The sequence below is a fragment of the Dipteris shenzhenensis genome, chromosome 1 (assembly GCF_047967505.1).
Source record: "Dipteris shenzhenensis isolate YYH24624 ecotype China chromosome 1, Dip_SZ_1.0, whole genome shotgun sequence".
Classification (NCBI taxonomy): Eukaryota; Viridiplantae; Streptophyta; class Polypodiopsida; order Gleicheniales; family Dipteridaceae; genus Dipteris; species Dipteris shenzhenensis.
This window is the reverse complement of record NC_141596.1, coordinates 45,847,269-45,861,522: the sequence shown is the minus strand read 5'-3', so window position 1 is coordinate 45,861,522 and position 14,254 is coordinate 45,847,269. Positions and strand designations below refer to the sequence as shown.

Sequence of the window (14,254 nt, the reverse complement as noted above, 5' to 3'; positions counted from 1 at the left end):
TTTTCTATGCACTCTGCTATCATAAGATTAGACAAGAGGATCTACTTCAATGGGTTCGTCATTCTTGCCCCATTCTTGTGGATGGGAGATTGCCTCCTTTGGCACCAACAATGACTCGGGCATCGCTAGATTTTCCATTCATCAAGTAGAGCATCAACATCGACAAGTAAGCCATTGTCAAGTAAGCCATTGTCAAAACCATGATAACACCGTTGAAAGAAGATGACTGCATCATCACCCATTATGAGGGGTTGTTAACTCCTAAAATTTTCTATTTTCATGTTTTTGTATGTGAGACTCAATAAGGGTCCATGGGTTGTCCCCGTAAAATGTGTCTTTTGTGTGCAAGCCTTCATTCTATAAAAGGCTCTTTATATATCCAATACCCTAGTTAGGAGTCAAGGGGGTGACATTAGTAATGGTCTCAGCTAATGGAGTGGCACAAGAGGTGGGAATAGTAGGACCGCCTCTTTGCAATATTGTGGTGAAGTTGGAGTTCAATTACATTTTACCACGGGTGTCACCACCCTTTGCTCTGCGCGGTGGTTTGTTGGGGTATCTCAGAGTGTACAGTGTGAACAGGGTTCTGCCTAGTGTGTACCTGTGAAGGGGGTTTTGGGTTTGTGACTTGTGTGAGTTTGAAGGGTCAAGTGGCCTTTGGGATTGCATATGATTTGATTTGTGTGTGACATTTCTATGATGTCAGTGGGATTCATCAGTGATGTATGTGTGTGGGGAAGATACTCTCTCTCTTCCGCTACCTTGCTGCATTTCTCTCTCACCATGCAAATTTACAACAAAAAGGGGTAGATGCTAGCTTGGAGCTGGAGGAAGATGGAAAATGCATGCAAATGGCTACAGAGGAAGGGCGTCTGAAAAATGGGGTAAAGAGGGCTTGGGCAGAGGTGGATCAGATGTCCAAGGCTGATTAGAGCAAGGCAAGACAGGAGGGGCTTGACCAAGAAACTCTAGCAAAGGGTTGCTTGTGGGATGAGGGGAGGAAGATAGGACGGAGAGGAGAGGATGAAGGCAAGGGAAGGGAAGACCAGGGGCCAGGTGTGTGTGCGCATGCTGAGCTTGGAAGGACAGAAATCATGGAGTCTTTGGAGATTCTACTTTTTCCAAGTTTTCCTATTTCCAGATGTCACTCAGGCAATCTTTTAATGATTGCCTCAGTGCTCATCAGATAGATTGCTCTATGTACTTGTCTTATATTGATCTTTTGATGTTTGTAATGGCATGTTCCCTCTTTGGGAACATGCTTCTTGTGATATAAACATATATGCTTCTTGTAATATAAACATATATGGATCGCTCCCCCCCCCGCCCCCCCCAAAAAAAAAAAAGGTGCGTGTGCGCTTGGCTTTGAAGTATGTATCAAATTGTTATTCTCATTGTACCTTCTTCAGATTGCTTCATGTAGAAGGCATCATGTTGAATTTTTAGAGAGGATGAATGCTTAAATACCACAAGTTGCACCACACATTGAAAAAAGTATATAAATATAGAACTACACGCCCTTCAATGATACTTTTATATACTTTTCTGGAATCATGTTGAAAGTTCAACTCTCAGTTCTGCCCACAAATGTATGATAGCCAGTCATGGAAAGAGAGAAGAGGGAATAACAGAAGTTATCTATTTTACCCACCATCCTAAAACGTGGTCATGGGCAATGAGATGAAAGAAATAATGTAATGAAAAAAGTTATTTTAACCCACAACCTAAAAGGCAATCATGAGAAGCATTACGAAAGGGGAAAAGATAAAGGAAAAAGTCATCGAGAACCGTTTGATCCCATTGACAAGAAAGATTGTTCAAGAAGTGTGCTAAATGGCATGAGTCATGTTTAATCCTTAATCCCACCAGCCATAGCAGGTAGTCATTGTTGGCAACCAAATCCACTGCTGCCACCTATCAAGGGAGGTGCCGAGTATGGGGGGTCCCACTCCCCACCTCCAAGCCATGCATAGCCTTTTCCATGTCCAAAAAGGCCAGCAGGAGTTTTCACTCCCTCTTATATTCAAGGTCCATTCAAGTGTGATTATGCTTATGGGACTAATCCAAGTCCCCCAATGTACACATGTCATCTGCATACGCAATGAGGCCTTGAGCCCCCTTTATTTCCTTTTATCCACATATTATTTCACGGTATCACGAGGGTTCCAACCACACAAAGGCCCCCAAGGGCACCACATTCCAACACCCCCTCATGGGCCAAACATCAAGTAGAGAACATACGAGCCAAGCACCAACAATAAGTGCTGAACACCTACGAAGAGCCAGATCAGTCAGCGAATACTGACCACCCATCAAGAGCCAAGTTAGTCAACGATGCGGTTACCCACCAAGAGCCAGGCCACCCACAAAGGGCCAGGTCACCTAATCAGGTGCAACCGGGGACAGGTAAGTCAGTCCACAATGCGCAACCACACAAAGGGCCAGGCCACCCAATCAAAAACCGGACAGCTCACGGACTGACTGCTATTATTCCCCTGCCAACCACCAACTACAAATTTTTGCAATAGCCTATTCTGAACACACACCTGCGCAACAAAGTGCAGTCAGCCGACACGTACAGTCCATCTCTAGCGACAGAGTGACAACCGCTGAACACCGGGGTTGAAGCACAACATGGGTGGCCACTTCCCATGTGTGCAGAGTCACAGCTCAGCCGCCACACCAGAGTACACGTACAGTCCAGATATAGCTTCAGTCATAGTCCCACCTGTCAAGGGAGGCGCTGAGTGCAGGGGATCCCATTGTCCCGCCTCCTAGCCATGCAGAGCAATCTCCATGTCCAAAGGGCCGGCAGGACATGGAGAGGGGTTTCCACTCCCTCTTATATTCAAGGTCCATTCAAGTGCATTTATGCTTATTTGGGATAATTCAAGTCCCACAATGTACACATGTCATCTGCATGTGCGATGAGGCCTTGAGTCCACTTTATTTCCTTTTATATATGCATTATTTCAAGGTACCACGAGGGGGTTGGACCACACACAAAGGCCCCCAAGGGAACCACATTCCAACAGTCATGGGAGTGTTATGCCCCAGGTGCTGGCTGGATCTGTCACATCCTGGCTACTATCCTATAGCACTGCTAGGTCCTTCGAGATGCTGAACAGCTTCACAAAGAGAGAGCTATCATCTCAAGCTCCATGGCCTCCAAGCAACGACAAACCCCATCTACCCTCATTTTCTCCCACCATGGTCCTATGAGCTGACCTACATGGGCTACTGGCTAGAAGAAATAAGAGATCTTCCTCAGGCGAAGGCTAGTCCACACGCGCAAGTAAAACCTGGAAGGACCTCATGTGGCTCCTGTTGCTCAAGCCAATGCTGATTAGGGAGTTCAAGCAGACGCATCGAAGTGAAGTCATCTACCAATGTGGGTGGCATAGGAGAAGAAAGACACCTGTGCTAGCTAATCTAAGTGCCCGCTATTGGAGTATTTTGGGATCAATGGTCCAACTCTGTTCCAAACAGCCACCACTCCCATCCTCTGCTAGTCCATGGAGTCCAAGATCTCGTCATTTCCCGGGTGTTCACAAGTCATGTCAAGGGTGTAGGTCAAATCCCTAGATCCAATGGTGACTTTGGCATGCCTTTTTTAGAATGGTAGTAGGTCCCAGCTTTATGTTTACTTGAGTTATAATCTGCTGGCTTGCTTTCTTTTTTACAAGAGCAAATTGAGGTATCTTTTTCTATAATTTCTCTGAATCTAAAGTCTGTTCTTTATCTGATTCCTGCTCTGCTCACATGTTTAATGTTTTACAATTGGTTCATATCATACAGCAGAAACAAGTGGAAATTTATGCGTTTCGTCCATATGTAAAAAACACAAAACTATCATTGATTGTCTATTTGGCTAAATTTGGGCAACTGAGAGTTTTGAAATTCCTCTGCAAGGTAGAAAGCCATCGCCTTTCCAGACTTGGTCAGTTATCAGTGTTTATTGATTTTTGTGCACAAACGTGCACTTGACCACCTATCATTCAAGTACCAGTGGATGCCCATCTTGTCAAGAATACAATGTACTTATTTCATTTTTCTGATTTAATTTTGGATAAGATTTAGGAATACGGGTATGTCTAGATGCACATCTGTTTTGGTAGCTCTGTATATTTCACAGATCATTCAACAAAAGCTTTTGTCTCTGATTGATTCTGGAGACATGTTATTGTTTGTATACATAATCTTGTTAAGATCATCCACTTTGTCACATGGCTCTCCTTTCAGGCAGAAATACCAGAGTTGTTGGAATCACTCCAGAAAGAGCTTCAAGAACAAGATGAGAGTAGAAATGATGTCTGTGACACCAAAAGAAGGGAGCATATGCTAGAGAGACAAGCAGAAACCTCAGGAACAGAAATATTTCACCAAGAAGCTGCAAGGATTATCAAGGAGAGAGAAAACTTGAAAGCACAACAGCATGAATTGGTACGTTAAGGCTTCATATTACAGTGATCCTTCAACGGCTTTACTGTGCTCTGTATTCACCAAGTTTATATTTCATCTAATAGTGGTCTCGTCACCTTATGAATTCTTCCCTGGTTTTTTGTTTTAAGTGAAAAAGAATTTGATTAGAAGGGAAATAAAATGCTTGTTATTCTTTACTCCAGTCACAACAGTGAATGTGACTAAAATAGTTTCAGGCTACCAGGATTTCATTTTTTGACTTGACATTGTTTTGAAATTCCAATAGCCAAAAACCCAACATGTCCTTGCTTTTATTTCAGGAGGAAACAAAGAATGCTGTGCAAGATGCTAAGTTGACTTTAGCGGCTCAATTAAGAGCCACAAAAGAAATGGTGGTGGATGCGTCAATCACAGCACATAAAGCCTCTAGGTTGGTCCCCTTTATTTCATCCTGTTGCATTAATCTTATTCAATATCTGTGTGACTCGTCCCTTAATAAGTTGTGCCTATGCAAAACATCACTTGAACTAATTTACTACAAGGTTCAACAGGCCTTAATAGTTTCCAGTTTGAACATTGTGGACTTTAAACATAGGGAACGGGAAGCATTGGAACAAGAAAGAAAGCGTCTTGCAAAAGCTCAGAAAGAAATCGAGACTGCTCTTGCAGCTCGAGAAGCGAAGCTAACTTTAGAGGAGCAGAAAATTGAGAAAGACAGGCGCTCTTTAGAGGACGAGAGGAAGAGAGCCATGGATATCATCTGCCAGGCTGAACAGATGAAGAAACTTGCAGATAATGTGGAAACAAGTGGAAAGAAAGCAAACCAATCAGATCAGGCCACAGCAACTGGTAAAGCAATGCGTGGACTAGCACATAGTGAACCATTTAGTGGACAGCGTTCGCAAGTGTTTCACAATGCAACAAGGACACATCCCAGTTCCAGGTTTGATTTGGATATGATCAATCTTTGGAGAGAAGAAGAATGTGCAAAGATAGAAAGGGAGGAGAAGATGATCATGGATGAAATAAGCAGGCTGCATAATCAGCATCAGGATGATTTTAACAGGTCTACGGTAAACATTATGTCTGATGAATTGGAAGTGACTCCTCTTTCAGAATCTAGAGGGGAAGAAAAGGATAGTTTTCTCTTGTTTCACGAAGATGACAAACTGGATTTAGAAGTACTGCAATCACCAAGGACAGATACTTGTGATATCCAGTCCAACAAATCTTTTCAGGCAATGTCAGATGATCCATCAGATGGTTTCTTTTCACGAAGTGATGCTGCTTTTCCAGAAGAAAGAAGACTGCAGAATGAATCTTTAGACCTGATTCAAGAGAATTTTAATCCCTACTTTGAAGAAGCCATCCCTAGTCAAAATAGGTTGGAAAACGTTATGACAAGCCTTGTAAATGCAAGGCAGGCAAGCAGAAGCAGGTTACAACGAACCAAAAACTTACTTCAGACACTACCACTTTCAGGAGGACTGGTCTCCGAGGTGCATCACGCCTTGGGTGCTTTGACAGATCGTCTGAGTTTGATGGAGCAAATGGAGGATGAGCTTACTGATCAACTGAGAGAAGTGTACAGAATAGAGCTCCCTGATTCAGAGGGCATGATTGTGGATAAAGTTGAGCTACTTTGCAGGATGGAGGAGCAACAGACTCTAAGAGCTGAGTGGGAAGAAGACATGCAGTGCCAATTGGAGAAGATAAGCTTGCTGCAGGCAAACACTCAAGCATCTTCTTGCTTTAGTACTCCCGTCAAACGCACAGTTTTTGATCGAATTGTAAGCCCTCCTCTAACTAACAAGTCAAGATAAGGAGGGCTTGAAAGTTGAAATGAGGCAGGTCAAGCCCCTGCATTAGTATCGTGTATTAGAACGGAGTCTTAGATGAGCTCCACCCCTGTATAGTGTATGGGTGGCAAGCTAAACAATGTATTATGAAGGTGGTTGTTTAATACATCACTCAGCCATGTATTATAGGTTCTGTGAACGCAACATGGAATACAAAGACTCATGTAAACAGAAACGCTGGAGATACCAGAAATACAGGTCTGCAGAAGTGTTTGCTTATCGTGTCAGCTTATTTGCTATAGAGGAAAATGTACAAATTTATATTCTAAATTGTATGAAGTTCCTATCATATTGGCATCAGTGTGCTCTTCAATGTTCCAGATCTAGCAAGCAGTCTTGGACTTGTAAAGTCAGAATCTAAAAGGAAAATAGATGATCAAGATTCACAAGTAATCCCATGTGACATTTTATATGGTTTCTTAGATTGACATATATATAACTCTATACTTCTACAATAGACCAAACTACGTTTTTATTCAATGAAAAGGCTTCTATTACGTAGGAAAAAAGCGCCAAGGCCAAAATGCTCATGGCATATATGGTTTCTTAGATTGACATATATATAACTCTATACTTCTACAATAGACCAAATTACGTTTTTATTCAATGAAAAGGCTTCTATTACGTAGGAAAAAAGCGCCAAGGGCAAAATGCTCATGGCAAGAGTACATCATGCATATCATGAAAAACAAAATATACCTTGAGTGGGTCAACAATCTACTCATCAAGAGGAGCCAGTAAGCTCCAAGATTGAGGCTGAGCATGCCACCTCAAACCTGTGGTGGACTCCGAGAAAAAAGGGGAGCCTGTCCAATTCTTGAGGAAGATAGTCCTCCTGGCAGAGGCCGATCGAGAAGACCCTTGCAATGGTAGGGGGGGCAGAGAGAGAGAGAGAGAGAGAGAGAGAGAGAGAGAGAGAGAGAATTCTATCTCAATGGTAGGGGGGGCAGAGAGAGAGAGAGAGAGAGAGAGAGAGAGAGAGAGAGAGAGAGAATTCTATCTCACTTTTCATCCCTTGCATGAGTCGCTTCTGCATCAAGCCATTTGCAATGTGCTACTATCACCTTTTAAAAAAAGTCATGCAATGTAATTACTAGAATTAGGAAATGGATGTTTGTATGTGGTAGAGACCTAGGAATATGGAAGGGTCCAATTAATCTCCATTTCTATGGTCTAACGCCTATTGTGGTAGGTACAAATCTATACTACTTGGATGATAAGGCATATTGGGGATATTCGAAGAATATTGCAAGGGTAGGTGAAGAAGATAAATATCATATTTGAAGAGAGAAGAATAAGTGAGGTGGTCACTATGTAGATGTGCTTACCACTCTTATCATCGTTAGTGCCACTTGTGGTTTCCCTCCAAATCCTATTAAAGAAGGGACTCTCTCGTGCATATCCCATCAAGCCATTGGATGATAGGCTATCCTCTTCTCTTGAGCAAACCCTTGCCCTCATGAGCTTCAAGCATCATCCTCATTGAGCAGTCACTCTGGCCTCTTTGCCCCTCCACTTCCACCCTATCTCTCTAGGCCACCCCTTCCACCTTCCTCTAGTTAGCTTGTTCCTATTCTCTTGGAGTGCCCCCTCTCTTCCTTGACACCCCCCTCTCCCTCTCCTCCCGCTTGTGCATAATTGAATTGATTTATACATGCTTGGTGACTCTTACATACTCTTTTTTTCCTTCTTTGAATTTTTATTGGATGGTGTGGGTGCGAGTGAGTTGGTGTGAGGAGTTGTCCCTATGAGAGTGGGTTTGTTCTATTGGTTGGTGTCAAGCGAAAAAAATGTCATAAATATCATATATACATTATGCTTGACAATAGGAGGATGCCTTTAGAAGTGGGGAAAGAAACTTATTTTCCTTTGTGGGAAGAAGTTATGCGACTACTTGTTCCTTCGTGGGCATCCTTAGGGTGCCCGTAGTGTGGGACTAGTTAGTTGTTTCTTCCGGGTGCCCATAGTGTGGGATTAGTGCCTGTAGTGTGGTATTAGCTTTTTCCAACCAAGCCATAGTATCAGGATTGCTGGTGGCATGTGGTGACATGGCATGGTAGCTGGTAGCATGTGGTACTAGCTTAGTGGGGTACTAACTATCCCAACCAAGTCAAAGTATGAGGGTTGAAATGGAAATTGGCATACATATCTCCTATTTCTTGATATGAATATTGGGGATATTAGTTTTTCCTTCCTAAAAAGATCCTAAGGTGCGTGGGCCCCACCTCCAGCTATGCCTAGCTAATCCTTCTTTCTCTTAACTTTGGTGCAGTGAGCTTGGAGTGACACCCCTTTGACTTTGAGTGATTAGGTTGCTTTCTTTTTTGTTTTGTTGTACTAACCCCACTTTTGCATTGATGCCCTGATTTCACCCCCTACGGTAGTTTTAATGTGCATATGCACACAAGAGAAGTGACTTCCCCCTTTCCTTGTTTGGAGTAGTATTTCCCTTTTGTTGCAAAATTTCAATTTGTTATTCTTTTAGGCATTTAAATGGTTTTAATTGGGAATATTGATGGTGTTGAGAATGGCATAAATTGCACCATATAGATAGGGCATAGGGACAATCTTGATGGTGTTGAGAATGGTGTAAATCACACCATATAGATAGGGCATAGGGACAATCTTGATGGTGTTGAGAATTGTGTAAATCGCACCATATAGATAGGGCATAGGGACAAATCCTAACTCGTAACTCTTAAGTGACGAACGTATATATTTCAGTTTCAACAACATAGTGTAGTGTTAGTCATCGCTTGTGGATATCTCTCTCTCTCTCTCTCTCTCTCTCTTTGAGTTTCAACATAGTGTACAATTAGTCATCTCTTGTGTATAGTTCGTGATGCCATCAAGAGAGGCAGGGAAATGGACTGCCTACAGGGATGACAAAGTTATCATTCGAGAGAGATTAGATAGCGTGAAAGAGAAGGGAAGGAAGATGGGGAATTATGACAATGTCGGACTCATGGGATGAGTGCACAAAGTGGGCTGAAAATTATGGTATGGAATTGCAATGGCACCCTTTGGTCCAATCGGGTGGGTTTCTTGGAAGCATGTAGGGACATGATCTTTTGTACTGAGACACACGAGAGCCTAGAGAGAGGGCCGCCTACAGTGACAGGATATATGTGGGAGTCAGTTCACATGATGGAGATGAGAAGAGACAGTGGGATGCGAGGCTTTGGGGGCGTGGCTATCCTTTGAGATTGCATATGTGATCACTCATATCTGTGGTATAAAGAAACACAGGGTGAAAGAGAAGGGAAGGAAGATGGGGAATTATGACAATGTCGGACTCATGGGATGAATACACAAAGTGGGCTGAAAATTACGGTATGGAATTGCAATGGCACCCTTTGGTCCGATCGGGTGGGTTTCTTGGAAGCATGTAGGGACATGATCTTTTGTACTGAGACACACGAGAGCCTAGAGAGAGGGCTGCCTATAGTGACAGGATATATGTGGGAGTCCGTTCACATGATGGAGATGAGAAGAGACAGTGGGATGCGAGGCTCTGGTTTCAGATTGCATATGTGATCACTCATATTTGTGGTATAAAGAAAGGAGCATGCACTTCATATGTGGATGCGAGTCCTGCTACCAGATGTACGATCGATCTTTATTGCGGTATGCTATTTCCCACTAGATATGTCCTATGCACATGAGGTCACCACAGAGGAGCATAGCCCGTATGAGACGATACATGATGATATCATGAACTCTAGGAAGGGAGACACTCTCCTTCTTGGTGACTTCAATGCACATATAGGATGCACAGGTGGGCTTGCTCGACTTTGGATCCGACCCCCTCATAGGACCCCAGTTAGTTTCAACAAAGCTTGGCATAGTGAGGCACTCAACAGATGCACCACATGTGAGAGGATACGGGCGACATCTACTAGAGTTGGGTGTGGTTCATGATCTGATCATATGTAACGGTCTCTTGTGACAGCCATCATCGGTACTGGTTTCCCACATGGCAGGGGATGAGTACAATGGACTACTTGTTGGGTCCCTTAGCCTTTTCTTCATGGATATGCAACTTTGTCGTACCTCCTCCCCCACTGATCATTCATTCCCCCATTGATCATTCATACCTAGCCTTTTGTATCTCTTCTTCCATGCTAGTCATAGGGAGGTCCCCTGCCATGCCCACTCGTGTCCAGATCCACTTTCACTGTGCCCTTGATCCAGTGTATGTGAGCAACCTAGCCCGAGAGCTTCTAGCCCTACTTGGAGATGATGCAGACCTTGCCCATGCCTCTATAACTTGTCTTAGTGATATAGGAGGTTGCCACCAAATCTTTCCCCATGACCTGATCTGCACATGTTCCAATCGGGAAGATGCCTCAAAACCCTTAGTTCGACGACGAGTGCTGAGAGATGAGAGCTCACCTCACACATGAGCGAGCCTTAGGCCATCTGACATCATCTGAGGCACGACGGATCTCATGGCAACTTGTACGTTGTAAGAAGCAGATTTTCCTCACATAGGATGGATGAGGTGATCAAATCATTATGAGGCGGGGATCCTACCATTGGATGGGGGCTTCTATCGAAGGGAAGATTCCTATTCCCATCATAGACCCTAGCACACATATGCATGCTCTCTCTATGATGTCTCATTTTGCAGGCACCACCCGAGATGTCCTATATGCCTAGGCCCACTACTTGTCACCTATTCACGGCACATACTGTATGTGCTGCACTCTGTCGTCTCCATAACCAAAGCGCACAGGATCATGAGAGGTTATGGACTGAGCACTTCTCTCATGACGGGTAGGAGGTCTTGGATTTGGTTCTAGCACAGATGCTCAATCATACAGTATGTCATGGCTTCTTACCTGCTTGGAGCATCACCACTATCGTACCGATACACAAAGTAGGAGATCCAATGGACACTAGGAACTACCGCACTCTTATGATTGGCTACACTTTGGTGAAGGTATATGGATCGGTACTAGAGAGTGAGATCATTAGAAGCCACATAGAGACTCATGGGCAATGGGCACTAGGGCAAGCAAGATTTTGGAGATAGCACTCCACCTTAGACTACATCTTCAACCTAAGGGCTATCATTGAGGAGGTGCGGTCGAGATGTCAGACACTTGTTTTTAGTTTACCATTCTCTATAATAACCTTGAATATCGTTTAATGAATTGTATTTCCCGTTGACATCTTTTTGGCAAGCGACCCCAACAGTGGCGTATACATCATTGGTGTGGGAATGAAAATTTTGGCCCCAATAGTCTGTGCGCAAAGTGGATAGCATTTGGAAATCAACAAATTGACAACACTTCCATTTACAATAATCAATCACAGATACGTTCATGACCACATTACTTGTGAGTCTAGATGTGCCAGACGTGCAACTTCAGCCATGTTTCTTGGCTTTCTTGTTTATCATGATGGAGTAGTGTCTCTTTTTTGTTGATTTTTCATTTGGGTCATCGTGTTTTATATTTATTTTCTTATATCCAATTGGGAAAGGTCTGGCATCATCCAATCTTAATTTATTTCCATCTAAATGTGTTACTTATGTGATGGGCCAACCATTTTATTAAGTTGATGGTATTGATGCTTACTGTGTCACTATGGTCCTTTTCAATGCCCATCCCAAAATTTATAGGTTCATATGGGTACACATACAAAACAATGCCCTCAAGCACATGGTTTTTTGCTCATCCCATATTAAAACATTTTGGCCTTCCATGATTCTTGAATGGTAAACTCATCATATGTGGGTACACATAGAAAACAATGACCTCAACAATGCACGAGGATTTTTGCTCATCCCATATTAAAACATTTTGGCCTTCCATGATTCTTGAATGGTAAACTCAGAGGTTTGGCATCACTAGTATCTGATGTCATACCATGCACTGTTAATATAGCTTCATTGACATTGTCCACACAATTCATTGACTATTCTCCATCAATGTTATCCATCAAACTCATTGACCATGCTTTCCAATGAAAGACACTACCCAAAGCCTCACCAACCAAGAATACATCTACCATAGGAAATGGAATAAGTGCTTTTTCATCCATACAACAACTATCTACTACACAAACTAAGAATGCATCTATTGTAGGACATGGAAGAACTGCACTTCCATCCATGCAAACATTTCTCACCACCAAGATATTTTTTCCTCCCAAAGGCACACCTTGGAACATGTCATCATGTGATGTAAAGAGATAGTACCAATAGCAACCATCTTTCCACCCCCAAGAGAGTTAACTTTTACCCCCACTTTAAAGTGACACTTGCACATTGAAGCATGTGTTATATAGTTCAACGGTGATCTCTAATGGTGTAAGTTAGGAGGACAACACCTTACAAGTACACCCAAAAATCCATCTAGGAAGCTATAGGCTTCATTTCCGGCTACCCTTTCCAGGACATGTTCCGTGAATGGCAAGGGGTAGTGGTCACGTCTAGTGGCAACGTTAACTTTTTTCAAATTCACACATACTCTAATTTTTTCATTTTTCTCAGGACTATCACGATGGGTGACACCCAGTCCGTATCACAAATTTTGATGCTTTTGAGTCAGTTCCAAGACACAGGGGGGTGGCAGAGGAGTTAACTGACATGAGGGTACTATGGATAAGCAAAGTGAGGTGACACAATACTATTGAGCAAGGGACACAGAGACCACATACGATACAGAGAGTAGTTAGAGTAGCACACACGATAGAGGTCAAGCCTATCTTTGCTCTTCTCATAAGGGATCGCCAGAACAAGGCCTCACTCTTGATATAGCCCATCGCATATAGAGATAGAGGAGACCACCGCCACAGAGTGAGGCAGCTTGATAGACACAGGCTCGTAGCCCATGGGAGAGCTACTACAGTGTCGGGTTTTGGCTTCTGACTCTCATCTTTTAGCTTTAGTTTATTCTTTTAGTTTTGAGTTTTGTTTGATCTCTTCAAGCTCTTTAGCCTAGCCTAGCACTCAGCAAGGGCCCTAGCGCACCCTTTGCTCAGCCCTTCAAGGCTTGTATAAGTTATCTTTCCCTTGGTGTACTTTGTCCCATAGGCCCATTTCCCAAGGATGTTAATCTCTCCCTCTCTCTCTTCATCCAACATGTCATCATAGCCTCAAGTGCTCCGTCATTTGTCGAGAGAGTGCAAGCCTTTGCTTTGAGAAGGCACAAGCCCTTCCATCCAGATAGAAATCCCTCCCCCTAAGGCATCTTCATCCTTGTTTTTTTTCCAAAAAGAAGACTCTATTAAGTATGAATGAAACTCCAAGAGCAAAGCTCAATGGAAGAATACATCATGCATAGAATAAGAAAACAAATGCCCTAATGGGGAAAAACCAAACTCGTATAAAAGAGCTAGAAAACATCCAAGGTTGAGGATGAAAGTGCCACCTTAACCCTATAGAGTACTCTAAGAAGAACAGGGAGCCACTCCACTCCCTTAGGAAAGCAGTCCTCCTAATAAAGGCCCCTTGGGATGACCCTTGCATGCTCCCCTAAATGGCCACCAAGGTGTTTATAATATTTGTCCAAATATTGGGCAATGTGTGTGCAGGGTGGGCCTGAGAACCATCCAAGGCCTTTGTGTATTTGGATCTCCAAATATGCCTTGCATTTGAAATCTCATCTTTGTGAAATTGTTTCTCCTCTCTGATTTGGTTTAGAAAGTTTCTAATCTATGGAGCTTTTGTTATGCTCCTTTGAGTATCTGTCTCCTCAGGAACCCTCTTCTTACGATTCAATTCTGGGAGGTCTTTCTCCCTGCATGTATCTCTCGTTAAAGGTGATGTGGGAGATTTGGAGGCAATGTGTGCACAGCTTATTGAGGTTGATGAGTCTCTGAAGGTGTGGATGGGAATAGACACTCCTAAAGGCAAGGAATTTATCAAGGCAGCTCCAATAACAAGTGTTGAGCTTCTAAAACAAATATACAACAAAGAAAAGAAACCTCATCCAACATCTCCAAGGAGTTCAGATGATAAA

General features: G+C 43.1%; 1 protein-coding gene across 2 annotated transcripts in view; it reads left to right on the top strand.

Moving 5' to 3' along the window:
• Window positions 1-6,514, top strand: part of LOC147905930 (uncharacterized) — a 71,466-nt gene extending 64,952 nt beyond the window's left edge. For both annotated transcript variants that reach the window (XM_087375693.1, XM_087375685.1), the window contains 3 exons: window positions 4,243-4,443; window positions 4,743-4,852; window positions 5,018-6,514. In XM_087375693.1, the coding sequence (XP_087231819.1) occupies window positions 4,243-4,443; window positions 4,743-4,852; window positions 5,018-6,245 (1,539 nt within the window). In that variant the 3' untranslated portion in view covers window positions 6,246-6,514. The remainder of the gene's footprint in view (window positions 1-4,242; window positions 4,444-4,742; window positions 4,853-5,017) is intronic.
• The last annotated feature ends 7,740 nt before the right edge of the window (window positions 6,515-14,254 follow it).